This window comes from Accipiter gentilis, chromosome 26 (genome assembly GCF_929443795.1).
Source record: "Accipiter gentilis chromosome 26, bAccGen1.1, whole genome shotgun sequence".
Taxonomy (NCBI): domain Eukaryota; kingdom Metazoa; phylum Chordata; class Aves; order Accipitriformes; family Accipitridae; genus Astur; species Astur gentilis.
Window position 1 is genome coordinate 17,870,852 of NC_064905.1, and position 26,926 is coordinate 17,897,777.

Here is a 26,926-nt window from a genome sequence, read left to right on the forward strand (position 1 = left end):
ATCAGCCTCCACAACAGCTGGAGATTTCCACCTGAGTCCTCTTCCATAACCTCCAGGCAGAAGTGACTGCAGTTTTTAGCTGCCACTTAACTGCAAGCAAGCACAACTACCAATACAGCCTTCTAGTTTTAAGATTAAAAACATATAAGCACAACTCTTCATCTATCAAGGTACTGCCATGAACTAAGTTCTGGGAACAGTATACTGGCATTTTACTAATACAATAGCTGAAGAATGGCACAAGACACTAGATTACGCCTTTTTTATTTCAAAAGCTAGGATAGCTTCAATATCCATGTCATGGTGAATCAGAACACATGTAAAATACCTTACAATACATTAGATTCCAAAAAGGTACCAAAAAGTACAGTAAAATTAACACTTCCATTACAGGAAATGTATGACACAAAAAACAATACAAAATAAAAAGGTGGAAAGTGACACTGGTTCCCTAAGATGCATCTCATTCTGTACAACTGGAGTAATGCAGAGTCCATAGTTAACTCCAAGAGGCAGTCCCTAGATGCAGAGCTGCAGCTTTAAGCAGACCCTCAAAATCAGTTTCAGTTTAACCTATTAATAAAATCATTAATTAATATCTTCAGCAAGGCTGAAATTTACACACCACACTGTCTAGACAACTAGTTATCTGTAAGTATTAAACATGTAAAACATTTCCAGGGAGCTCTTCCAAGTAAGATGCACATTTAACAGGCCATAGAAATTTATTGTAAAGTTAAATTTGGTACAGAACTGAAATATCCATCTACAGCATTGTATACAAAACCTATGCAGTCATTTTCCAAAAGAGACCATGCCACTGCATACCTGAATAAGTTTGATCAATATGGCTTGTAGTTATTCTGATGACCACCACGTCTTGGTGTCTTCCCATAATTTGCACTGCCTTGACCTATGAACAAGAGAACAAATGCATTAAACTGCTAATTAGTTACGCTTGCTTATACCCAATACAGTTCTCTTTACTTACTGTAATCATAGCCTGGTCCATATCCATAATACCCATATCCTGAATAATCATAGCCTCCATAGCCACCATAACCTTGCTGATAGCCGTATCCTTGATTCCCATAACCCTGGTTCCAGTAATTGCCATAACCTTGATTCCAATTTTGACTTTGAGCTATAGAAGGGAAAACCATCCACAAAATCCCATTTTAGTACACACAACTTATTTAGAATGTGTCCATACTAAAGTAGTGCGTGTAGTACTTACCGCCGCCTCTTCCACCTCTGCCTCTTCCTCCATAGCTACCTCTTCCTCCACCACTACTGAACTGTTGCTGCTGGTATACTTCTTTTGGCTGTGCTACCTTAATCTCGCACTGAAATAAAAAACAAGGAAGAGTATGTGTACTGTCTTACAGCAGCAGCAGCACCCAACCTAACCACCTAGGAAAGCCAGAGGTTACTCTGGAGGCAAAGGAAGTATACATGCTGTGCTCCCTATCATGTGAGCAGAACTAATGCATATCCAGAAGCATCTGATATATTGTGCCACCTGGGCAAAGGTAAGTCACTGACAGCCATTTCAAACAGGCCACTGCTTTCAGAGTATTTTACACCACCTGTTCCCTACCATCAACTCCCAGATGGAAGACAAAGGTAAGTCATTATTGGCCATTTAAAGCAGGCCACTGCTTTCAGAGTATTTTATACCACCTATTCCCTACCATCAAGTCCCAGATGGAAGACAAAGGTTAAATCATTATCGCCCATACAAAGCAGGCCACTGCTTTCAGAGTATTTTAATACTGCCTATGCTCCACTATGAACTCCCCCATGGAAGAGGTGCTAAGGCCACCCCAGCATAGCTGCTGCTCCTGTAGGAGCTGCAAGGCTGCCTGCCCTCTGTCCTGGCACAACCTCCAAGATGAGGCTGTTGCTATTGGACAGCTTCACCTGAGCAGCCCTGGATGAACAAGGGTCTGAGAAATGTACCAGAAAAAGTTTTCCTGGCAGCCCTCATAAACCCTGTACACCAAACATTGTGTTGGACTGTACAGTACAGCTACCAACACTTGAAATCATCACTTATCAAATACTAAGAACAGCTACAAACAACCAGAATTGACATTTCCAAGACAGGTTCCCAGCTGCAGTTCAAGCTGTCAGCCAGCTTCCTAGTTCCTGAATCTGTGCACAGTCCAAGATGAAAGCTGCTGCTGCTGCAAAAGGAACAACTCCCTATGATAGCAGCACCTCAGCAAGTCTGGCTTGGAATTCATCACAAGAGCTTTAAGGTAACCTGCTCTTTTTATTATCACTATGACACAAAAACAAGCCATAGTTACAAGATACAGGTATAATTTCTCAGCTCCCTTTGCACATAAAGCATTCACCTCTCCTGAAAACAAACTTTATTGCTAACTAGAGTGTCTTGTCAACAACCAGTGCAATTAAGGTTTGCCAAAGTTTATTCTGTGCTGTGTCAAGACCAGTCTTAAACTGAGTGCAATCTAAGTCACTGTGTCAGACAGTATGACCAGATCTAATAGGGCTTTGAAGTTAGTGTGTGGTCGGCACTGAGGGAACAGCAATACCTCCAGCCAGCACACATCATTTGCCTCCAGTCCTCTTCTCCTTAGCTTGACGCTCTATCAGCTATTCCCACAGATGAGCAGTCAGCTGTTCAGAGCATCTCACCACTTTTACAGTAGTTCACAGAACCAGCTGACCAAGTACAAGTTACCATAAGAATACATTTACACTCTGGATTCTTGTATTGGGTTTACATGACAATGTTTTGGTAGCAGGAGGCACCAGAAGCTGCGCCCATGTCAGACAGAGCCAGTTTCAGCTTACAAAGTTAGTGTCTCTAAGTCTCAAATTTAGGCAAGTGCTCTATGCTGAAAATAGGTACATATCTGTTGAAATGGCTTATATTGCTAGACTGATAAATAAGCCAGTTTTTCCACCTGTATTTAATGAATGCCATTAGATACTTTACATACAAAACCCCTAGAACAGAGCAAGTATTAAAGCCACAAGTACTGGCAAGGAAACTTGGTAGCCTCTGTGACTGAACTTACAGCAAAACACCCCTGTGGTAAACTGCAAGCTGTCCTTATTGTAATTTTGCTATCTTGAGAGCAGAGGTCTACAAGATCCTTTTCAGATTACAGATGTAGTGGTATTATACTCAATAACTTGGACAAAGATTTACAAGTCAAAGTGTCTACCTTGCTTCCACTGACGTTATGGAATTTCTTCTCCAAAACCTTCTTCACCGGATCCTCTTCCTTGAAAGTGATGAACACAAACCCCCTCCTTTTGTTGGTCTTTGGATCCATGGGAAGTTCAATTGCTTCAATCTGAAGACATGAAATACTATTTTCAGACTGGTATTTTAGCAGAACTGTTAAATGCATGGCATTTGGGACAGTAAAACTGTAGGTTTCCTATCTATGCATATTATGCAACACCAAAGTTGCAATATTCTTTCTATGCTAACATTGGCTTTCAGACCAGAGGTTTCAATTTTACAACTCTTAAAACAATTTTAACATCAGATAAAATGGTCTGAGTTAAAGACAAGGATTATCTATAACTAGCAATGGAAGCATCTAGTGCAGTATGTGCCTTCCTTGCTCTCAAGATGGTGGATCAGTTACAAAAGGCTTGATGCATCTGAAATTAATTTAATTTGCAACATGCAAATTATTAGCAAACCAAACAGCAACTGAAGACTATAGTTATCTTAGTAAGCACTGAAACCATTACACACCTCTCCAAACTCTCCGAAGTATTCCCTTATTTTCTCTTCTGTGGCTTCTGGGTTTAGTCCACCGACAAATATTTTCTTCACTGGATCCTTTTTCATTGCCATGGCCTTCTTGGGGTCAATTAGTCGTCCATCTAGCCTGTGTTCTTTCTGTTCCAGAACCTGAAAGATAGTTTGATGTGATTAACTCAAGCTGAAAAGTTTCTCCTAGAAGTTAAGAATCTGAAATACGAAGCTTAAATTCACCTTTTCAACACTCCCAGGTTCTTTGAAGAGAATAAATCCAAAGCCTCTGGATCTTCCTGTGTTAGGGTCCATCTTTATCGTACAGTCGGTTACCTCACCAAATTTGGTGAAGTAATCTTTCAAGTCTTTTTTGCTTGTATCCCAACTGAGGCCACCAACAAACATCTTCCTGAAATTTCAAAGAGATAAGCAATTTAGATTCAGGAAGTACTACAGAAAAGCACATGCAGCAAGATGCTCACAGTGGTACACACCCCAGCAGCATTGTCAGAAACAGGACCAACTGTTGCAAGTTAAATACTTTATCTCCACTAACTTTTGACAAGATGCAAGAGGAGTGCACAAGAATGGGTTCCACCCCTCCTGAGGGAATGACACAATGCACCCTGAATTTTAATACAGGTATAAGAAACAGCAAAAATTGCCTAAAATATTCCTCGCTAGTAACTTACATTCTTTCAACAGTATTCAGTTATTTGCAACAAAGTAGTACTGATTATCAAGTACCACCAACTCAAGTTTTTTGAAAGAACCTAGAATCATTTCTACTGCTTTGAAAGCATTCAGGATAGAATAAGGCATCAAAAGCAAAATACTTGAGCTCTTTCAGGATTTGGAGAAATGGCTGTAAAAATTTTAGTCCCAAGAACAATCTGCAAAATTTAAACCAGGTATCTGTGTCCTCCAAGAACAGTCACATACAACAGGTGGGACTTTGGACCTGCCTTAACTACTATGTTGTGCACTTCTTCCTGCTTAGTTACTGAATCTACTTCTATCTTCATCAGTACAACAGGAGTATCTCCACTATTAGTCTTTACTTGCATGAATGGCCAATACAGTACCTTCCCTGCCCACTTTCCAACACAAACTATCCTCTCAAGCATCTCGAAGAACTAAATACTAGTGAAGCACAATACAGAAGTGAATCTAACAAATAAAACTTAGATAAGTTAATAAGGCACTTTTCAAATGCCTCACTTCAAATGAAAACATTAATAACACGGCTGTATTTTCTATTTTCATAGTTTCCAAGGTAACAAACTAAGCTTTTAAAAGCATTCGAGCCTTTTTATCTAACTATAGACTAAAGCAGTTTAAGTTGTCATTACTCTGTTTAGAGGCAACCTAGATTTGGCACTAGAAGCTAGCAGCACTTTAGAAACTAGACTATGTTTAAATAAAATTGGCTTTTGATGTTTATGTGTAACTTTGATTTGCTAGAACTAACATCCATTTATGTTCAAAAGGCAATATGAGAAAAAACTATACGTGCTTTTTTTTTGCCTTTTTTCCTTAAACTGGGTAAAACCATACCCCTTGAAGGCTAAACCCTTATTTTTTCAGAAGATCAAGCTGGGCACTCTTAACTGACAGTGCAGCATGATACATAGGGTCTAAGTAAAGTCTGTGTGCTTCTTGCAGCCATTACTATAGAGCCTTACAGAAAAAACATTACAAAGTCTACTAAGCCTTTCAATAACAGGTGAAAGAAAGGTAACTCGAGGGATTCCTTCTCATCACAACAGCTTACTGACCAAGCATAACTGCTGTAATCTGTACAGACTGACAGTGGCTTTCCCATAGCATACCCTGTCATCATTGACTACACTTGCAGAATGATCAAGAGAAATTCAATGGTTGAGGGATAACAGGAATTTGTCTAGAGGCAGCTTTAGTTGCTTTATGCCATCGGGTTGGAGCTGTGGTATGCACACAGATACTTCCACATACTAAATTCACTTCTTACTACATCCATAGATGTTACACTTTGTAATTTACAGTCCTCTGTTTTGTAATTGGAATGATTGATACCTACACCTATTTAAGTAACAGAAAATAGAGCCCTTGAAATTAAGACCAAATTCCTAGTATTTGACTTCGACTTCACCTTCAGAGGCCCCACAAACTGGGCAATTTCACTCTTAACATGTAGTCTCCTTTTTTCCTCCACAGTGTATTAGTGCAGCTGAATCAAAGCATGTTTCAGCTCTTAACAAAATACTCTGATGTCAGCACCCTGAACTCTGCCTTGGACAGCTCTTGTTTTAGCACAGCACTAGATTTTCCACATAGGTCAATCCCCCCTGCTTTTCTTATAAGTTCAATTTTACACGGATTTGGGGTTGAAACTTGTCACTTCCTATGCAAGAAAGGGAAAGAGTATCACCCACTTTTCAGGGCAGAAAACTTGAAGTTAAAAGAAAATTCACACACAGCTAAGAGGCCTGGTTCTCAATCCTTGTAGTGTCTGTAAAAGGTAGATCCAGCCCTAGCTTATAGGAAACTTGTGCAAGTCTCACTCCCTTCCTTACAGCCAAAATCTGTTATGCTTCTGTGGCTTCAGCTCTCTCTTCAACTTAAGGGATCTGACCCTCTGGTTCAGGGCCCACGGATAACAAAGGGAGTTCCAATTAAGTACATGGAGTAGCCTGAATCACAAAGACCCGCTTGAGAAACAGGCAGGTAATTTTTCAAGTCAAGCACATAAACAGACCAACTATGATAGGAGAGAAATTACCCTTTTGTACACAAGGATGCCACTACCAAAACACAGCGAAACTACGCTGACGCCCTCCAACATCACTTGCAAGAGATAAGCCGTTTTCTGACAACGTTGCGGAGAGGTACACCAAAATCGTTCTTACTGGTTTAAACACACCGCACACCGTCTCCATCACGCTGTTTTTCTCTTTACTCCCTCCCCAAATACTTGGCTTACCCCGACTAGCTTCCAAAGCCAGGATTATTATTTTTTTTTATAGGCGTGACACAAAACATGTTCGCATCTACACCGTCGCCGGTGGCGATCGGTCACGCAACCCCCAGAAAGTTTGAACCAGCCTCCCCCCCCTCCCCTCCCCGCGACAGAAAACAACTCCTTCCCTCCGCTCCTTTCGTTAAAAAAAAAATAAAATAAATGGCAAAGGGATGAGGAAAACGCGGGATGCGAAGCCAGCCGAGGTAAATCCCCTTCCATTTTACAGCGTGAGACGGCAACAAACCCGCTCCCCGCCCCTCCCCCAGCCACCACATGGCGCCAACAAAAGGCAGCTCCAGAACAAAGGAAGCGCTGGTGCTGCAGGGCCCGCCGGCTCACCGCCCGCCCGGCTCGATCCCTCCGCAGCCGGGGCCCTCCCGCCGCCCTCTCCCCCGTCCCCCGTCCCCACCCGCCGGGCGGAGCGCAGCCCCGGGGGCGGCGGAGGGCGCCAGCCGCCCGCCTCTCCCTTCCGCTCCCGCCGAAGGGCCGCGCCGGGGCCTAGCGGCCGCGCTCCACCGCCGCACATGGCGCCCGGGGGTAGGGAAGGAAGGGGAGGAGGAGGAGGAGGAGGAGGAGGACGAGGGGGGGTGTATGGCGGCGGGGGCGCGGCCTGCTCCCGCCTCAGCCCGCCGAGGGAGGCGCGGCGCTTACCCCGCGTCCTCCTCGTTCTTGCTGGCGTTGATCTGGTCGCCTTCGGCTCCGTTTTGGCTAGCGGCCGTTCCCGCTGTTCCCGCCGCCGGTCCGGCTCCCGCTGCCGCTGCCCCCGACGCCGTTCCCGCCGTCGCCGCCGCTACGCCCGCTGCTGCTGCCGCTGCCGCCGCCGCCGCTGCTGCTGCCGCCGCCGCCGGAGCCCCGCCGGTTTCGGCCTGCTGCTCTCCGGCGCTTTCGGCCGCTTCGTGCCCGTTCTGGGTGGCGCCGGTGGCGGCCGCCAACTGCTGCTCCGCTTCGGACATGCTGCCCCGTCCGCAGAGGCGAGAGGGACGACAGGGCGCCTGCAAGAGACGAGCGCGGGTCAACGAGGCGGCTCCCACCACCCCACCCCACCCCACACACCCCCCCCCCGCCGGGCCGGTCTGATCCGGTCCGGTCCCGCCGCCCCTCCCCCCCACCCCCTCCTTTTCCGCCGGCGCCATCCCGCTCATACTCACTTTAAAACCCGCTCCCAATAAAAATCCGGGCCGGCCGGAATTCGGATTAAAATCCCCTACGCGCTGGAGCTAACACCCCTCCCCGCGGCGCTCGGCTGCTCCGCACCGGCACCGCCGCCGCCGCCACCTTCTCCTCCCCCTGAGACACGTACTCTCCGGCCCGGAGCCTTAACGCGTGGCCGCCTTTATACGGCCGGAGCCTCAGCCACACGGCAATAAGGAGCTTCCGCGTTGGTCGCCGACGCTTGTCAGTCATATCGTTCGGCGTTTCCTGTTGGTTGCGCCGCGGGGGGCGGGCGGGGTGAAGCGAATGGCGGCCCGCGGGACTGGGCTTTTGGGAGGGAGGGAGGGAGGGAAGGAAGGCAGGCACGGCGCGCGGAGGCCTCGCGCTTCTCGCCTCAGCGCTGCGGGCGGTTCTGCCCGACGCGGGGCGGCCCCGGCCCCCGCCCGCCTGCGAGGAGGAGGAGAAGAAGAAGGAGGAGGAGGACGGCCGTGGTGCCGTTATCGCCGGGGCAGCCCGGGAGCTGCGGGCCGCCCGGGGAGCACCGTCCTTCCTCAGGGCCCGCGGGTCCGGCGCCGTTTGTCCCCTTGTGACGGGCGGGGAAAGGCCCGCTCCGGCGAACGTTACCGTCCAGGAAAATCACAAGCGTGACAGGGAAGAAAGCCCCAACCCCTGAGGGTGCGGAGCCCCGGCGAGATAGTCAAGAGTCAGCTCTCCTAACGTTCCTCCGTTGTTCGGTCGCGGCGGGACCCGAACGGCGCAGAGCCCCTTCCCGCCGCACCGGGCAGGCCGGGGGCCCCGGGGCCCGCACGGTAAAAGTTGTGGAAACACGCCCGTGACTTGAGCGCAGTATTTACTTATAGTGTTGCACTGGTTTAACTTAAGGTGTGGTATGTACACTGAGTCAGTTACTCCAGTACGAGAGGTTTACTTAATGTTTCCAGCTCTGCTGGTTTTGCAACCGAGAGGGCTGGTATTTATTGTTTTTAATGGAAACTTAGGTTTGGATATTACATAACTCTGGGAGCTGGAGCCCTGAGCATGTGCCTAGGCCTTAATTCCTTTTGCCTGAGGATATATCAACTTTGTTGACAAAGTTGTGTGCGGAAAGCGCAGAAGACAACTGCTCCTTGTAATCATACTTTAAATTCTCGTACAATATACCGTTCCTAATATCCCACTTGTCCAGTCAAAGGGATGGGGTCTGGCTTTTGGGTAGACAGCCAAATCTCACTGCCACATCTTGAAAAAGAAAATCCAGTTGCTTGTGGGCAAAAAGTAACAATTATTACTTAACTTTCTGTAGTAATGAATGCATACATTATTACTTGCTTGCACCACCCTCTGTCAAATACCTCCTCTGGCTCAACTTGCATATTTTCATCTGCTATTACAATTCAGCAAGACTGCACATAGCTACTTGTGAATAAAAATAAATTGTGGTGATACGTTTTGTTGTTAAGTAATCTGGTCTAGGATCCAGGCTGTTCTTCAGTCAACTGCTTGTAGAGCACTTTTTATCCTCTACAGAATTCATTTCTGAAGTAGGAGCTTGGTAAAACAGGGGACATTAGGTTTGCTTTGTAAGCTTTGTTGCAGTACAGCAAGCAGAGCATTAAAGATGAACACAAAATAAAATCAACAGGGTATGTTCAGGGTAAGGGCCTGATCCGCTGCTTTTTTTTTTTTTTTTTTTTTTTTTTTTAATAAAAAAATTAAATTACTTCAGGCTATAACCCAGATCTCTTAAGGGGAAGAAGGGAAAAAGAAGGAAATTGTGCTTAGTATTGGGAGATCGTTTGAAAAATAGGCCCTCACTACAGCCAAGAATTTCAAGCCACTCTTTTGCTTTGGTGCTTGCCACGAGCATCATTTTAACTGGTCCAAGCTGAGCTTTCTGCTTTGACACCTACACACATGTGCAGCAAGACTGCATCGTATTTGTTACTGGAATTGCAACAGACTTTCTTGTAATTTCTAGATTTTAAATCCTCAGCCACAGCAGCTATTTGCTTTTGGAAATTTCCCCCCTCCCCACTCCCCATTTTTGCTGCTCACAAATGGAAAAGTATTAAACCAATCTAAGTGCCCAACATGAGTTATTTCAAGAATAGAGCGTAGGGTAGTAGTATGTGTGATGTGTCAGCCAGGTGTTCTATCCATGAAGGATATTAATTTGTAAGCATCCTGCCACACTTTCAGCCCAAGCTACAATAGCTAAGAACTTTAGAGACGTTTATCTCAACCTAGTCTGCTGACAGGGTGGGGTACACTATGGAGAAGCTCTACAACCAGCTCTTTAGGCTAAAGTTTGTGAAACAATGTTATATGAGGTCAGGTCTAGTAAAGACAGTACAAAGAGTACCTAACCAGTACACTTGAAAATTGTAATGTCCGCAAGACAGTTCGTATATGTTGTCTGATAAAGATACTCATGAGAATATATTTTTTTAAATTGGTTTTCTTGTATTGTACTTTAAATAAATGTTAGAAGCAAAGAATTTTTTCATAAGATACTGTTTATCCTAATTTACACCACCTCAGAGAAACTTACCCCACATCCAGCAAATGAACTTCTTTTGATTTTTTTTTTAGGCAGCTTGGCTTAAATTGTAAACCTATCAATCAGGTACGAAAAGGTACAGTGATACATGTATTTTGATGATACATGTATTACTTAATTTCCTTGCAAAATTCACTGCCCCAAACAGCTCCTTGGTATTTCATCAAGCTTTGCTAAGGACTTGAATGATTGTCATTTCATTTTGACTTGTCCATACGTTTCCCTTTTCTTTCCTTTCTCTTTTTCCGTTCTCTTTCTTGTTTTGCTGAACCTGTCTTGTCTTTCCTTTCGTAGCCCTTGCACTAGTACTTGGGCATGTGTTATCCTTTTCCTGCTTAACAGTGCTTTCTTCAAAGCTGTACTCTTTTCCAGCTGCCCATTTCTCCTGGTCAGGTCCACCTCCATCTCTCATCTTTGCAATTCCAAACAGTAGCTCCCAACTGCCAAGGCTTTCTGTGATTCCCAGTTGCCCCATTTTAATAGCTGTTTGATGCCTTGTATGTCTCATATCCAGTAGCAGGATAACAATGTGGTTGTAGACTGCTAAGCAGCCTGGTTTGAAAATGGTGACTGTCATGACTAACAAAGTCACTTTTTGCATATCTAGACATCAAAGACTGAGAAATTTGAGAATATGGGTTGTTAAGATTAGATGGGGTCTCACCAGGCCCCATCGTGCCACAGGTAATTTTAAAGCATTCTTCTGGGTTGTGACTTGGGTTTTGGTCTTGCATTTCACTCCCCACTCAAAGCCTGTGCTTAATGAAAGAAAAATACACACATAGCTTCTCGGGTGGTAATCCTCCTTACATGACACATTTACTGCTGAGAAAAAAACTATCACTCTGCCATTTTTTTTTAATCCTGTAATTACTATGATTATTCATGGTGTTGACTGAAATGGAATTGAATTTTACTTGTGTATGGACTTTCTGATCTTGAGCCTAATTTTGCTGTTCTATCAAGCTTGCTCTTTACTCCAAGCCCTGCCTTTGTTGTCTGTTCATACCAGTTTTGTGCCATACCTGTCTTCATTGCCTCCTTCCCTTTCTTCTTTATCCTATTTCCTCATTTCCATTGTGTTGATTTTTCTAGTTCCAGTCTTCAAAAAAAAAAAAAGAAAAAAAGAAAAAGAGAACCAACATATCATTCACTGCCTTGAAATTGTTGATGTAATTTACCCCTTTCCCACACCCTACGTCTGTCTTGTCTAAATTGATTGTAAGCATCTCAGGTCACGGACTGCCTACTATATACAAAATACTATGCTATAGGAAGGTTCTGTCCGAGTTAGTCTTTATGCACAGTATAAATAAATATATTTTATTAATAATAATAACTATGTGAGTAAACCCACTGATTTTAATGGTACAGCTGACAGTAAATGGTCAAAGTAAGTGCCAAAAGGATGCCTTATGCTACATGGAATTAAGAAGAGAAGATTCATTTAAGGAAGCATTGACAAAACTTTTAAAAACCCCTTATTTAACTGATTGCCTCTTGTAATTTGCCAAATAAAAGATTTTTATTGGTTTATTCTTACAGTCATTTATTCATTGTGGATAGTATCACACTGAATACTTATGTCAGCTTAGTGGCCTCGGGGATAATCCAAGCCAGTATTATGTTAAACATTATGCAGAACAATGAAACAGCAAATGAGCGCAAGTGTTTCTGCTCCAAAAAGTTAGGTAAAAGCCTACTATCTACATGCGGTAGCTATACAGAACATCTATATACAGATGAGGAGGAGCTTTATAGAAAATAAGTTGTCAATGCCAACCTCTACAGGTGTTCAACAGGAGCTCAAAGTGGGATAAAGCAGGAAGGTCTTTATTTGAAAGTGCATTAGTGGAGTTCAGTTGTACCAGCTGGCAGGAAACAGGAGATACGCTTTCAGAGTGAAACAAAAAGTACAGTAGGACCAGATCAGTGTGTGAATGGGCTTGCAATTGAAGACTAACAGTTTTGTGTGATAGAGAAGACTCTCTTTGGAAAGGTGTGGAGAACTAACATAGTTAAACTGAAGAGCTAAGAAAATCGTGTTGCAGAGCTTTCTGAATGGAAGCAAATGCTTTATTTGTTGAGGCCAGAGAAAAGGATGTCAACAATAACTGAGGTGAGGAGAGCTTGAGCAAGATTCCTAGCCATGTCAATAAATAACAAAGATCACGTCTTGGCTGACATCTGCACAGCAGTTTAGACCAATCTGAGCCCAAACCCCACAGTCCTGGCTGTAAGGTTCCACCTGCTCCTTTGCACATTTGGCTGTAAAATGATGGTACATCAGGCAGATGGTTTGTCTAACACACGCTCATTACCAAGACTTTAAATGCAATGGAGACACTTGAAGTTTGAAAGGAGACAGTAGTAAGAGGCAATCATATCTATATTTGCCCATTAGGCTGTTGAGCTATGAGCTAGAAGGGAAGGGAGGAGAGTCAAGAACAGTGCTCATCACTGCTCTTGCAGAAAAGGGAAAGAAACACAAGGTACAGTACTGACAAGCCAAGCTGAAATAGTGATTGGAAAAGCAACAGATGAGAGTAATTGCAAAAGCTAAGATAGGGCACTAGCTAGCTATGCTAAACGTGACTGAAGGCCAAAGAAGAGATTGGTTTAAGTTGGGTTGAGAAGCTTTCAGATGACAAGAGGAAGCAAAACCAAGTTTGTAGGGGATTTAGGGTAGAACCAGATAAGAGGTGTGATTGGGAGATTTGTAAAAGTAAGAAGACAAGAGGTGCTTCTACCAAAGGCTTTTTTTTTTTTTTTTTTTTTTTTTTAAATAAGAGACAAGCGTATCTGTGGGAGTGCTGGGGGGTCAGAGCAGACTGAATGACTAAAGCTGTGAACAAATGAAAGAGTGGGTGGTGAGGAAGATCAGGAAACGAAATAGGGTGAGGTTAATAGGGCAAACAATAGAGTTACAGAAGATGTGTAGGTAAGATTTTTGTTATTGCCACCTGGACACTGTAGAAAGGGGAAGCATCGAGAGAATATTTTGTTGATTTTTATCTCTGAAGAAAATGGTCAGCTAGCAAGTAGAGGAAAGCAGAAAGGAAAGCTTGACAAGGGTTAGTCAGCAGCAATGAAAAGCTAGCTAGGATTACAGGCGTGCAGATAGGCTGCAGAAGTAGAATTGTTTAGCTGTAAGAAGGCAGAAATGGAGGAGAGAGCAGGCTTGCAGGAAAGGAAGTTAGCTTGATCACAGGATTTCCGTCAGAGACGCTTTGCGCTGCAAAAGCAAGCATGGATGAAGCAAGTGCTGAAGGTAAGCCTGCACTGTGGGTAGGTATGACAGTTTAGCATGAGAGACAGAAGCAAAAAAAAGTCAGTGGTGGATGAAAGTTGTATGTGTGGTAAATGTGTAGCTAGTAAATTACTGTTAAAGCAAATACATTCTTTTGTGCTTAACGTCAAAATGTAAATAAAGCTAAAAGATGTGCAAGCTTCATTTTTAATCAATGCAACTAGTTGGTATTATTTCTTTAGCTTTTCTTTGCTCTATTATTTTCATCATTCTGTTTTTCTTTCCTTCTTTTTTTAACAGTCTACAAGACATTAGTTTCTCCACCTTCTTGCAGTATTGGAGTACAAAGCTCTGAAATAATATTTTTCCTTAAAAAGCTACTTATCTGCTGTTACTAGAATACAAATGTGCCTGCAGCCACAATCTTCCAGTGTTTTATATTCCATGCCAGCTAAAAATAAGTGAGACAACTAAGGCTTCTTAAACCGCTTAACAGATAAGATACAGCAGCAAAGCTATGCCCAGAGAAGTATTCAGAACTGTAACGGTTCATTACATTGTAATTATAATTTTACTTTTTTTGTTGTTTGTTTGTTTCTTTTCTTAAAATCACATCCCTGGCCTACAGAAGTTAAGGAAGATGCTTCAGACCAGCCTTTTAGTTATCAGAAATATTTTTTCCAGCACTGAAGAGATAGTAAACATAAGATAATGATATTAACACAGGGTTGTAAGGTTAGGTTTATGGAATCCAAGGCTTTAGAAGAAACCTTTGAGATCCTACTACTGTTAAAAGATATGTCTTTGTTAGAAAATGTTATTTTCTCTTAACATGTGGGGCCACTTTAAATTTGTAAGTCTGCTTTATTAAACCATCGTGGGAAGCGTAGCGGGAGGAAACCCTGGGTAATTGGCTGCAGCTCCAGATGCAGCCGCCCGCTCATTGGAGAGCAGAGGATTCTCCGAGGTACTAAAATTAGACAATCTCCGCCCTCCAGAAATGCTTCTGGAAACAGCGAGGAGGAGAAATTCTGACACAGACTGAGGGCCCGTGGTGGGGAGTGAGGCACACAGGACCCTGCTGCCAGCAAAACTGCAGCATATAAGCATGCACAGGAATATACTTTTTTTTAAAAAACTTTGTTAGCTGAAAAAACCCCGCACACAATAAAGAAATTGCAAGAGATTAATGTTAGCAGTGTTTTACACGGATATTAAATTCACCATTTCTTATGTAATAATAATAATGAAGTATTCAGCCAGGCTGAGGGAGCCTTTGAACTGCTAAATCTAAGCTCGGGCTGGCAGACTTGCGCTCATTGACTTTGAAAAGAAACGACTCCTGCTGAATTAACTCTGAACTAAACTAAAAAACTGGTGAACTCTTTCTATCAGCTTTTTTTAAAAAATAAAACGTGTTTATCCATTCTCTCTGTGTAGTCGCAGTGTTCACAATGTCTTCAAAGTAAATATTGGATAAGGTATCTCTGTGAAAGAAACAAACACCATGTGCCTGTATCAGTGAAGGGAAGTCTGTATCTGAGTTACTCAGTCTTGTGCACTTGGAACCTTTATTTTTTAGAGTCTGTGAATAAAAACTTCAGTCTTTGATTTTTAAAGATATCTTAAACTGGCTGCAAGGAAATAATCGCATAGCTTTGTTTCTTGTTTCTATTTTTACATTATTTACATTACTCATTAAAAAGATTAAGGCAAAGTGGATTTTTCTTACGCTAGAAACAGCTTTTGCAGTAAATTTGCCATTTCCTCTGCTAACCAGGGTACACAGTGTCAGCATCTATGGCTCTTAAAAGTGGTTGGGGTTTTTTTGTCTTTTCTTCTTCGCATCTACTTGCGGTCTGATTTCATTAAAAAAATTGAAGCCTATATACCTGTGTTTTCTCTCCGTCCCTTTGTCAGTGTCACCTCAAGGACCCACATGCAATGGCCAGTTTCAGCTGAATTCACCAGCAGGCCGGAGGCCTTACCAGCACCTCAGATCCCACAATTTTTGAGAAAGCGGCAATAAGAGGAGATGAGGCCCGAAGGAGAGGAGCACGGCCGCAGAGCGAGCTCAGCAGTTATCGGCGCCGTTCGCCGGTCCACACCCCGATAGTGCCGGGCCAGCTGGCAGGCGTTCAGCCCGGAGAGCTGGCCGCAGCACGCGCAGCCCTGCCGGGGTAAACAGGGCGGCCGGGGAGGCGATACCGGAGCACCCAACGCTTCGGCTTCCAGGTCACGGGCTGGGCTACGGCACAGAAGCTCACGTCGGATGGATGATGGCTGTCCTGTAGTTGCTCCGAGCCGGGAGCGACCCCGGAGAGACGGGGAAATAGGGAGCGTGCAGGGAGCAAGGGTGTTGGCACGGTGGTGGTAAAATCTGGTGGAAATCCCCAGGGAGCAGCAGCTTCCCCAGCTCTGTTTATGGCTCACCTCATTACGGTTTAACTTGGAAAACAGTGACTGTTTCTTACTCGTTACACGTTTGGTTTTGTGACAAAAGCTAAGTAGCACTGGATAGACACTGTAATTCAATAAAAAATGCTGAAAAACAGTATTAGAGAGCTGTAGATTCAGGTTACTACGTCTGGTATGCTGGAAGGCTGCGTCCTCTAAGCTCCAGATGCCACTGACGGTGATCGGGCATGTAAACAGGAAACCTCGGCACGCTCCCACAACAAATACTGATATTTAAATAACCTGAAGAATGGCTTGTGTGCTTAGTCTTTTTCCAATAAACAGCGTTACCTCAGTTTATGAACGCTTACTGTGGGATCACGCTTCCCTCAGCAGTCCTGAGTGTGAGGTAAGACCGACATAAAGCTTTTATTGTCACAGAGAAAGGAGATTTCTGATAGCTCCCCTCCAGATCACGCGGCTCCCTTCCTTATTCTCGTACCCCACGAGATGCCCACAAACACGCAGATGTGGCCCTCAGTTATTTGCCCGAAGACCGCGGCTGTCCCGGCCTGCGAGACGCCTTCCGCGGCAGGCCGAGGGCGGCGGCCTCTCCCTCCCCACACACACCGGCACTCCCCGGCCGCCATTTTTGACACTCCCCCCTCAGCGCCTCAGCACACAGCCGAGGGGCGCGGAGGCCATCTTGTGGCCGCTCCGCCCGGGGAGCCGGCCCCGCCGTCACCTAGCAACGGCGGCGGAGCGGGAAGGTGCGTGGCATGGCGGTGGACCCACCGCAACCGCTGTGGGGGGCAGAGCAGGGGGAGCTGGTGGTATGGCGGCGGGTCCCTCAGGGGAGGTGGGGCTGAGCCCTTCTCCCAGTCGGGCGGCGGGGAGGGGTCTGTGGAGAAAAGGGAGCCGCTTCCTCGGGTCTCCGCCGAGTCCCGGGTCCCTCGGCCGCCGGTGTCCGTGACAGGGTGCTCTGGCTGCAGGCCGGCTGCTCCGGGCGCTCCGGGTCTGTGTACTTTCAACCTGGTTCCTAGGCAATGGCAGCCCCGGCGGTCCTGTGCTCAGCTCTCCGTCTTTTACTCCCCAACAGAGGCCGCAGCCTGTTCAACCAAATTTGAAAGCCAAGGAGAAGTCTCAAAGGTATAGGTGCAGAAAAGATCATCCCGACCAAGGCGGCAGGTATAACTCGGCAATTATGTATGGTTTTTGTGGCAGTGAGCTGGCCAGTCGGCCGTGTACCCGTGTCTCGTCCAGCGCAGATGGAGAAAGACCCAGGGCTGGGAGTGTGGAGACAGAGGGAAGAGGAGGGAAAAAAGAAGGTCACAAGTGGTCACAAGTCTGTAGGAAACCCATCTGCCTGTGCTAGTTCCATGATTCACAAAACAATTTTGTATCCTAATAGCTTGGTAATGGCCTGATCTGCTCAGACAGGGAACTGGCACTTTGTCCTGAGTCCATAAATGTGGGAATTAAATAACAATTGAGAAATACCCTGAGGCTTACAGATGGACTAGCTCCAAGTAGTAAGTCCCACACCACAATCTTCATGCATGAGAATACAGATTTTGGGTTTGGTGGAACACACAGTTGGGGGATGGAGGATGTGGGAGTGCAGTGAGCCCGGCTTGCTCTTGCACGTAGCAAAGTGTATGGTAACGCTTCTCCTTCTCTCATATGTTGTCTGAGTTAATTAGTGAAATATTAGAATAGTTTACACTTTATGATTGGCTAACGACTTTTAATTTTTGGCTTATTTTCCACAAAATATTGCTGCACTGAGAACGGGAGTGTCAACTACAAGAGTACTAACTAGTCCAGAGAAAATCTCACGTGGGTGTTGTGAAATGGGGATGATCTGCTCCATTTCTAGAGTACATGGTAAATGTCACCGCACGTGACTGCGCAGTCGACAAACTCCAATTATCGTGAACTAGTGTCATTGCAGTACAAAAGGAGTACGTGAATTCTAATTCAGAAGCCAAGATGCAGATGCTGATGCCCGAACCTCAGATTTTTGTGGAAAGAACTCTGGCCCTCATCAAACCAGATGTCATTGATAAAGAAGAAGAAATAGAGGATCTCATTCTCCGATCAGGATTCCTGATCGTTCAGGTAACAGGCTGTGCTCCAGAGAAAATAACTGCAGTTTATAAGTCAGAACAATATTTATTTTAAGCTTCAGCAGTCAAGCCAGTGACTGAAAGCTAGTGTGTCCAAAAATCAGTATATGTTTTTCATACGTCATCAACCACTGCTGCCAGATTCTGTAAGGATACATTTTGCTGGTGCATGGGATGGAACAGAACAGACTGACTATTTTGCTGACCACAGGAAAACACAGACTTTGTTAATAAACTTGGATTTAGCAAACAGATGTAGCAGATATGTAGACTCTCCAAAGTAACTCTCTGGAGAGCGTATCGTTCTGGTATCATGAGTTTTCATACAGCATGGATTTGCCAAGTGGATACTCAGAAAATTGGTTGAATTAGATAGCTGGCCAGTTGCAGTCTGACGTATTTTTCGTTTCCACTGTTTTTAATGTAAATGGACCTTCTGGATAATTAAATGTATTACAAATGTTTCACTTAAATAGGCCTTACTGAGCTTGTTCTTTTACATTTTGGACGTGCCATGGAGGCCATGGGAACGTTGCCTTGAGCACCCCTGTCAGACCCCATGCTGCTGGGACAGGCTCTAGAGTGTGACTTTCGCAGAGATTGCATTAAGAGAAAATCTGCCGTTAGCTATCAAGAAATGTATTCTCTCGGTCCTCTTTTATGGGGCTCTTTATACACTCACTCCGTAAGAGCATTTGAAAAAGAAAGAAATTATTACAGTAGGTCAGAATCTGGGCAATAAAACAGGAGGAGCGCTGGATCGCTTGAGGCGAGGGGGTGCGTCGGGCTCTTCGGCTGCTCCGTGCCTGGCAGGACGACCTTCCTCGCCTTCCACGGTCGTTGATAACCGGACCGTGACCAGGCAGAGCCCCGCGCCGCGTTCCCGGCGGGTCGGCGCCGCGCTGCGCCCCGGCCAGCCCGCGGCGGAGGCGGCCGCTGGGGGACGCTCTTCCCCCGCGCCTGCCTGCGGCGGTGCCGCCTCCTCCTCCTCCTCCTCCTCCTCTTCGTCCTCACCCCCTCCTGCCTCCTCCTCGTCCTCCTCCCGGCCCCGCGGCAGCGCCCTGGTAGCTGGCTCTGTGTCACTGAGCTGAGCGATGACCGGGCTTCTAGATATAATTTTAAGGTGATTTCCCCCCCCCCGGAAATGTAATAATTTTTCTTATTCTTGTAAATGCCCCTTTTCTATAGTTGATTTTTTTTAATTTCCTCCCTTTTCTAGCTGGAATTTTAAGTTAATTTTAAGGAAATGTAATCATTTTTCTTGTAGATGCCCCTTATTCCACATTTGTTCTTTTTAATTTCCTCCCTTACCTTTCTGGTTGTTTTATTTATATGAAATGTATCAGAAGATGAGTGAGACTAGATTTCTTTTTTTAATGACAAGATGTTTACAGCATATTCTGATGTCTCCAGTGACTTTTGGCACCAAAGTTATTAGGAATCCTTTGTGATACTCGGTGTTACAGCATAAGTTCGGGCTCAAAGAATGCACTTTAAAATTTATTTGCTTCTCTTTTCATGACTGCCCTATGCCTTCCGATAACCTCCCAAACTTGTCCTAATCCTGGCCACCTGCAGGCTGGGCAGCTATTGAGAGAACCATAAAGCATGAGTCCTGGATGAAAAATAGAACAATTGCATAATTAATGGTGTGGGCTGAAGAGAAAATTGTTTAAAAGTAGAATATTATGCTGGAGCAGCTGAGTAATTAAATCCTGCCCTTGTAATGCTCTTCACTTTTTCTGTACTGTGCCCTGACTATACTTTAAGTCATCCAGTGTTTTTAAAATGCTGTAGTTTTTGTAGGCTAAAATCACATCGTACTCAAAGGGCCTGTTTGCTTAATTAACTTGGAAAACTCTTGCTCTTTGTTACTGTGTATCTCAAAGAGGATCAGATCTGGGACAATCCGCTTGGGCTGGGTTGTTACTGTATCTGTTCTGCACTTGAAGATAAGTCTACAGCAGAGGACTGTATCCTACCTGAGGTAGCAAGCTATCTTAATTTGGCAAGTTTTTTTTTCTCCTTTTTTTTTTTTCTTTTCTTTTACACTTTATAGAAACGGACACTCCAGTTAAGCCCAGAGCAATGTAGCAACTTTTATGCAGACCAATATGGAAAAGTGTTTTTTCCCAATTTAACAGCCTATATGAGTTCTGGACCTTTAGTTGCTATGGTTCTTGCCAGATATTGTGCAGTCTCATACTGGAAGGAATTGCTTGGACCATCAAACAGCATAAGAGCTAGGAGAACTCACCCTCACAGGTAACTCATTGATTGGCCTTGGGGAAGTCAGTAGGATTTTGTCATTCTTTTAACTGAGACCAGAATTCCTCTCCCTCTCTCCCTCTCTCCTTCTGCCCCCCCCCCCCCCCCCCCCCCGCCCTTTTTTGTACAGTAGAGAGACGATTTTGGAGTGGCTTCTTATCTCTTAAGTTCACCCATTTTATGGAGAATGCTACATGCATGAACCTAAATTTTAGGTAGCTACTTATTTTGTTTAAAAACAAAATCAAGCTAATGCCTTGTTAATTAGTCCATATATTTTGCTTTTATATGTTCTCAGACTGTAGAGACTTGGAAGGGATTTGCAGTCACCTACCAAGCACTTATTTCTCTTGTTTTCAGTTTAAGAGCAATCTATGGGACTGATGATCTGAGGAATGCACTTCACGGCAGTCTCAGCATTTCCTCAGCAGAAAGAGAAATTAGATTCATGTTTCCAGAAGGTAAAATGGTGCAAATAATACATTACCAGTCTTTGGGAGGATAGTGTCCTTCCCCGTTATTAATTGTCTCTGTCAAGACTCTAGATACAATTGCATTTAGAAGAAGTTGGGTTTGTTTGCTTTATGAGAATGCATAAGCTGGTATTTTCTGCTATGAAAGGTATACCAAAATGTATCTGAAGAGCCATTATAGTTACAGGGATTGCTTCTACTTTTCAAACTCTGTGGTCTGGGAGTGGGAGCAAAGCTGGTAAATGAGAGGAAATGGGAAGCTATCACACTGTTGGCTTGAGAAGACTGCCTCTTCTTGGACACAGGTTGAGTAATTCCTGTTCAACAGCAGCTGGATGCTTATGTGATAGTGCAATTCCAAAGTTAAGTGCCAGAGAATTGGGCCATAGAACCTGGAGAGGCTGGGAGAGAATCTCTTGTTTGTAAGACAGCTTTGCTCTTTGACAGAAAGATACAAGGGAAACTGCTAGAAAAACTTGTCTGTTTTTGTCAACTGTATCAGTTAGTTTAATAATAAGAGATGTTGCACTTCCCTGCAAACCTTACCTGTTGTAAACCATGTCTCTTCTCCTCACCCTAACGACACAGCTGGACTTAAGGTGAAATTTTTAGGGTCTTCGGAAACCAGCTTCACACTGCAAGAAGGAAGTACTAAATATGGGATATATTGTTTCTCTCCTGCCCTCAATGCATCTTCAAGGATATAGGTTTTCCCCAGATGATCTGATTTCCTCCCCTTTCATAATGGGCTACAATTAGCAAGATTACCTCAGGGACATTGTAAAGGGGTTTAGGTAGTTTCTTTGCAGTTTGTTGTGGAAGAAGCTATAAAAAACATTATGTATTATTAACTTATTAAGGAAAACAGCAGCTCGTATCTAAACAACCTTTGAAAGATGCCTTTTTTTTAATTGCTCTATAAGCTGCTTTCCAACACCTGTGGTTATTCCTTACAGTGATCTTGGAGCCAATTCCAGCTGGACAAAGAGCTAGGGATTACTTGAACCTTTATGTAAAGCCTACATTATTAGCTGGGCTCACTGCACTGTGTAAAGAGAAGCCAGCAGATCCAATGGTATGTACAGTATATCAGTATTGTGTGGTATGCTTTGTGATACATTTACTCTGTATTAGTAAAGTCCCTGTACGTAGGAAAGCTACTCTTTCGTTAAAAAGCTGTGCTGTTTTAGCTCCCTGCTAATGAGCTAATCAAATAACATTCGCCTTTCAAGAAGTTGATTGGTTTGTTAATAGATGAAATTTGTTAATAGATGAAATGAGGGCCAGGACTAAATGAAATTAGACTTGATGAAATGATGGCGGGGGGGTTTAGGTGACTTCTGTAAAACTCTTTCTAACATATAGTTGTTACAGATGGCTGGAAAGGTAAATGGGTACTATCATATGATGTTGAATATAAGTTTTTACTTTATTTACTGTTTCTGAGGTGAGTTTGTAATGAAATAGCTTTCATACAATAGATACTAAGTGAGATTAGATGCAATCACACTGGTAGTAGTTACACAGTTGAATAAAATACTGTAGAGTTCTTAGCAAGACTGTCTATATCTTGCCATTGTTATGTTTATTTAGATCAATATTATCAATCTTTCAGAATAAGCTATTATTTTGACTATACAGCATGGATTAGCATTTCCTTGGGTTGTTCTGCAGTTCACCAGGAAAATGAATTAGCTTTCACTCAGAAGAATCATATCTTGAATAGTCAAACTGCCCTACAGAAAATTCTTCTGTCTTCTTATGACCCCTTTCAAGTTATCAAGCTGGTGCATCTTGCTGTCCTCTCACATGTTATTCCTTTTAACCATGGATGTCATTCAAATTACAGTTCTTTGTGGAAAGACTAGAGTTAATTTCCTGTTGTTCTTTTGGTGTTGGTGGTGATTTTTTAGTTTGGTTTTGTTTTTTTTTTTTCCCAGCTCCTAAACAAAATTAGCTTTCTTTCATCTGGAGAAATGGTAAATGTTTTTTTTGTATTCTTAAAGTTCAAGTCATTCACATTTAAGAATGCAGATAATTAATCAATGTGACAATTTACTGGCAGTTGTGGTGCATTCTACATCATTATCAGGTTTTTAATCAACATTGTATTTTTCTAAAAGATACATTTCAGGAAAAAAAGCCTGAAAAATAATTCACGGGTGTTTCTGTGAATTATGTCGTATACATGGGGTCAGATTAAGTGTACTGTGATTGTTCCAGCTTTATAATCTGTTCACTGTGTCTGTAAATCTGGCACTGTTACCATAGAAATCTAGAAAACAGAGATCAAGAGGTCTTTTCATCCATCCCTTTGCCCAAAGGCCAGTCCAATTGTATCTAACCATTCCTAACAAATGTTTGTCTGGCCTGTTCTTTAGCATTCCAAATGATGGAGAATCTAGTGTCTCCCTAGGCAATCTGTTTCAGTGCTTAATTATACTTGGTTGAAAAGCTTTCACTAAAAGTTAGCCTAGATCTCCCATGCTCCAATTTTAAGCTCATTATTTTTATTTTTTTTTCCTTTTACTATCCCCACAGGACATTGGAGACAATGTAATATCTCCTTTTTTTTTTTTTTGCAGCAACCTATTGCATATTTGAAGAGCGTTACCATCTTTTTTTCGCTTTAGTCATCACTTTGTTATATTAAAAAGTGATTTTTTTCCCCCTCTTACTTTATAAGTCACATTTCTCTAACTCATTGTTTGTTTTTGCTTCCAATTAATCTCTACATTCTGAGCACAATTTTCTAACCAGTTGTGGTAACTAATAGTAACTTCATTGAGCTTGTAAGAAAGCTATATGAAGCAGTGTCAATAGCTTTACTAAAATGAAAACATGATAGTTGCTCCTTCTTCTCTTTCCATAATGTCTATGACAGAAGAAAAATAATGATACTACTTTTTTTTCCAAAATATATGTTGGCTCTTGCTTTTCAGTTCATTATCTGCTAGGTGACTTATAGGGAGATTGATGGATTTTTTTTTTTTTTTTTTTCCCTAGTATCCTTCCAGGAACTGAAGAACTGAAGTTGGGGTGATATGGCTCTTCTCTTTTTTTTTTTCTTTTTTTTTCTTTTTTTTTTCCCCTTTCATTTTGAAGATGGCATCAGAAACTATCTGTCCACTCGGAAATATTAGCAGCACAGAGGTTATCTCATACAATTCCCTAAGTAACACAGAATAAATTTAATCAGGCTCAAGTGATTTAAAAATTTCTTTTTCCCAAGTAGTTTTTCTAAGAGCTTTTGGGCTTTTATGTTTTGGGATTTGTTTGGGTTTTTGTTTTTGTTTTCCATTTTTGTCTTGAGTTCTTACGGTTCTTCTGCTACTGCTGACTAACTTGTGAGGATTGTCATAGTGCTCTGCTTGTTGTCTCTTTCTTTGCAAACCAATCTTTTTCTACCCGATAATAAAAGGAGAGTGTTGCTTACCTTACTGATCTACTATTCTATCAGTTCTTTCACTTCACAGTATGGTATGAACTTTGTTGTACTTAGCATTCCAGAAACTAATCGTCAATAGCCTTGTGAAGTAAATAAGGATGTGCTAAAAACTTCTCTTTACAAGTGGAGAAATAGAAGCAAAGGGTTAATTTGTCTAAGACCAGGCTGAGACATTGGCAGATGGAATCAGGGCTGGAGGCATTCCTACCTCTCACATTCTTATTTAAGTACAATGTGCTGGAAAACTTGCAAGATTAATTTCAAAAAGTAACCACGTTTTGTTCTTAAGTTTTAGGTACTATAAGGTGATTTCAGTGCAGAAGACTGGCACTTTTAATGAATGGTTACTAGAGAAAGTATCTGTAAGTGTTGTCGGGAGTAATATTTCATTAAGCAGTTTCATGCATATTGTACAGCTTCATTCCAAAACAGTTGATGGGATTATATGAAGTATGGCTCAAATGTTGTTATACATACAGAAAGATAGACATTGCCAGAAAAAGCTGTCTTCTAAAGGTCAGTGGGAATTGTTCAAAAACCAATACGAATTGTGAAGATTTAAAAGAATATTTTGAAAAAAACAGGTTATTTGTATGTCCATTTTTTCTGGAAGGTCTTAATTTTGCAGCACGGTAGGACAGTGTCTGTATCAGAGGTTTCAAATAATGCTTTCAATATTCTCCCATACACTTAATAGAAAATGACAGAAAACTGAAAATGTTTGGGTTTTTTGTTCCACAGATTTGGCTTGCTGACTGGTTGATTGAACACAATCCTAATAAACCTAGGCTACAACATCCCATTCCTCAGGAAGAGCATCAGGGGTGAGAGCTCAGTGGAAACCATCTCAAGCATTCCAAGTTACAGACACTGGAAAGCATAATATGTGTATCCCTTGGCTATGTAATCAATATTATCTGAAGTAAATGTTATTGTCATGACTGCCTGTATCCTCTTGGGATAAATAACCTTACACTTAACCAGCATGTAATAGTTCCAGTAGCTTTTCTATTGACAAAGTGAATGTAGAATTACATGATAAATTTATGGTGTCAGGTGATTATAAAAAGACAAAATTCTCAACAGGTGTGACTTAACTGCTATTTTCCCCATTTATCTTGGTTTGGCTGTCTGGGGAGAAAAAAATTATTTATACCAGAGCAGATTCCCAAATGACATACAGCTGGCCTGTGCTTTGTGAAACTGAGACTTGTGTTTCAGCATTTTTTTAGCAGACACAAATTCCATTATGAAAGGAGGTACTTGGATGTAACTTAGAAAACAATTACTGGAGGCATATTAGCAACTTTAGAATTTTAATTGCTGATTACATCACTGAGCTAAGGTCACTCTTGAAGATAATTCACTTGAGCCTGATGTATTTTGTCAGAATATAATTTGAAGGACTTATTTGAAGGTACATTGCATGTACCTTTCCCCTCTCAGTGGTGAAAAGCACTGTGGTTATAAATCAGTGTTTGATTTCCATTAGAAGTCACAAGAAGGTGTATTTTAGTCAAGGACTAAAGCTGTCTTCCAACATTTGTTTGAAAGAAAGTTGCTTAATTGGAACAGCTCACCTTAAGGGTGTTTTCTGTGTTCTCCTGCTGTTAAAAGGTATGCTGATTTCTGTTGTTTTCCTTGTATCGTTGTTTACCCTTGAACTTTAATGTGTTCTATTTGAGAATTTCGAGAGAATGGGTTAGGGGCCATGCTATTCAACAAGCACTATTACCTTTTCTAAAGTAACTGGACTGTTTTGGGGGACGGGAGGGGATGGGGGGTGCAGCAGCATGGGGCTTTTTAATTTTCTTGAGAGTTGTACTTGCACTGTTATCTTCAAGCTTTGTATCTTATGGTTTGACTGGCTAGGCTGGAGAAACCAATGTCATTTTCACAACTCTGAAATATCAGTATGCTTGACTATTACTAAACAAACAAGCAATTTCATAATTTGTTTCGTGAAAAAACTTGCTCCCCCAGCTTGAGTAATTACCAGAAACATAAGTCATTTGTCTGTAACATTAAACTTTAAGCTAATTGTTTATCTTTTTAGTGGAATAAACCACTATTGCTAGCCCAGAGAATAAACATTTAGAAAACTGGTCCCTACAGTACCGAGACCTAAGAATATTGGGACTTTTAGGATGAGGGGGAAAAAAAAAAAGGCAAGCCCAAATCGTCAAATATGAAGAAAAAAAATTTAGGTGGTTAGAAACACACTAAATAGATCCATTTACAACTAATTTATTTTGCCTATAATTAATGTCACAGTGTATGTCTGCTCCATTTACAGGACAGTTGTACTTTGTGGTTTCCTGTCAGCCAAAGCAAAACTTTCTTTTTTGAAGATGTCAGAAACTAAAATCGGGTGAATTCACAAGACATTCACCTGCATTTTGTTAGCTACTATGGCATTTTCTTTCTTACTTTGTTGTGATAATGCTTGACAATAAATATCTGCTTTACATTACTGCTGGAGTTTTCAGTTTTGCTT

General features: G+C 42.7%; 2 protein-coding genes across 9 annotated transcripts in view; one reads left to right on the plus strand and one right to left on the minus strand.

Annotated features, from left to right (window-relative positions):
- Window positions 1–8,085, minus strand: part of HNRNPAB (heterogeneous nuclear ribonucleoprotein A/B) — a 31,476-nt gene extending 23,391 nt beyond the window's left edge. Inside the window, exons 1-9 of one of the 6 annotated variants that reach the window (XM_049829994.1) lie at window positions 7,901–8,084; window positions 7,404–7,744; window positions 3,992–4,160; window positions 3,749–3,907; window positions 3,204–3,335; window positions 1,238–1,346; window positions 992–1,144; window positions 829–913; window positions 248–573 (exon numbers count right to left, since the gene is read on the minus strand). In XM_049829994.1, coding sequence (XP_049685951.1) covers window positions 843–913; window positions 992–1,144; window positions 1,238–1,346; window positions 3,204–3,335; window positions 3,749–3,907; window positions 3,992–4,160; window positions 7,404–7,705 — 1,095 coding nt within the window. In that variant the 5' untranslated portion in view covers window positions 7,706–7,744; window positions 7,901–8,084 and the 3' untranslated portion in view covers window positions 248–573; window positions 829–842. Of the gene's footprint in view, window positions 1–247; window positions 574–828; window positions 914–991; window positions 1,145–1,237; window positions 1,347–3,203; window positions 3,336–3,748; window positions 3,908–3,991; window positions 4,161–7,403; window positions 7,745–7,900 lie in introns of those variants that run through there. The other 5 variants (XM_049829995.1, XM_049829993.1, XM_049829998.1 and 2 more) reach the window with 5 other exon arrangements.
- A 197-nt stretch (window positions 8,086–8,282) lies between these two features.
- On the plus strand, window positions 8,283–26,582 carry NME5 (NME/NM23 family member 5). 3 transcript variants are annotated; one of them, XR_007509698.1, is made up of 10 exons: window positions 8,283–13,735; window positions 15,635–16,520; window positions 17,211–17,299; window positions 18,066–18,232; window positions 20,300–20,505; window positions 20,869–20,969; window positions 21,938–22,056; window positions 22,922–22,960; window positions 23,988–24,791; window positions 25,171–25,253. XR_007509698.1 is itself a non-coding variant. In XM_049829629.1 (9 exons), the coding sequence occupies exons 4-9, from the start codon at window positions 18,104–18,106 to the stop codon at window positions 25,255–25,257; spliced, it is 681 nt and encodes a 226-aa protein (XP_049685586.1). In that variant the 5' UTR covers window positions 8,283–13,735; window positions 15,635–16,520; window positions 17,211–17,299; window positions 18,066–18,103; the 3' UTR covers window positions 25,258–26,582. The 3 variants fall into 3 exon arrangements, 2 of the variants coding, with proteins under 2 accessions (XP_049685586.1, XP_049685587.1); XM_049829629.1 differs by lacking the exon at window positions 23,988–24,791 and having other exon boundaries at window positions 25,171–26,582; XM_049829630.1 differs by lacking the exons at window positions 22,922–22,960; window positions 23,988–24,791 and having other exon boundaries at window positions 25,171–26,582.
- Window positions 26,583–26,926: the final 344 nt, after the last annotated feature.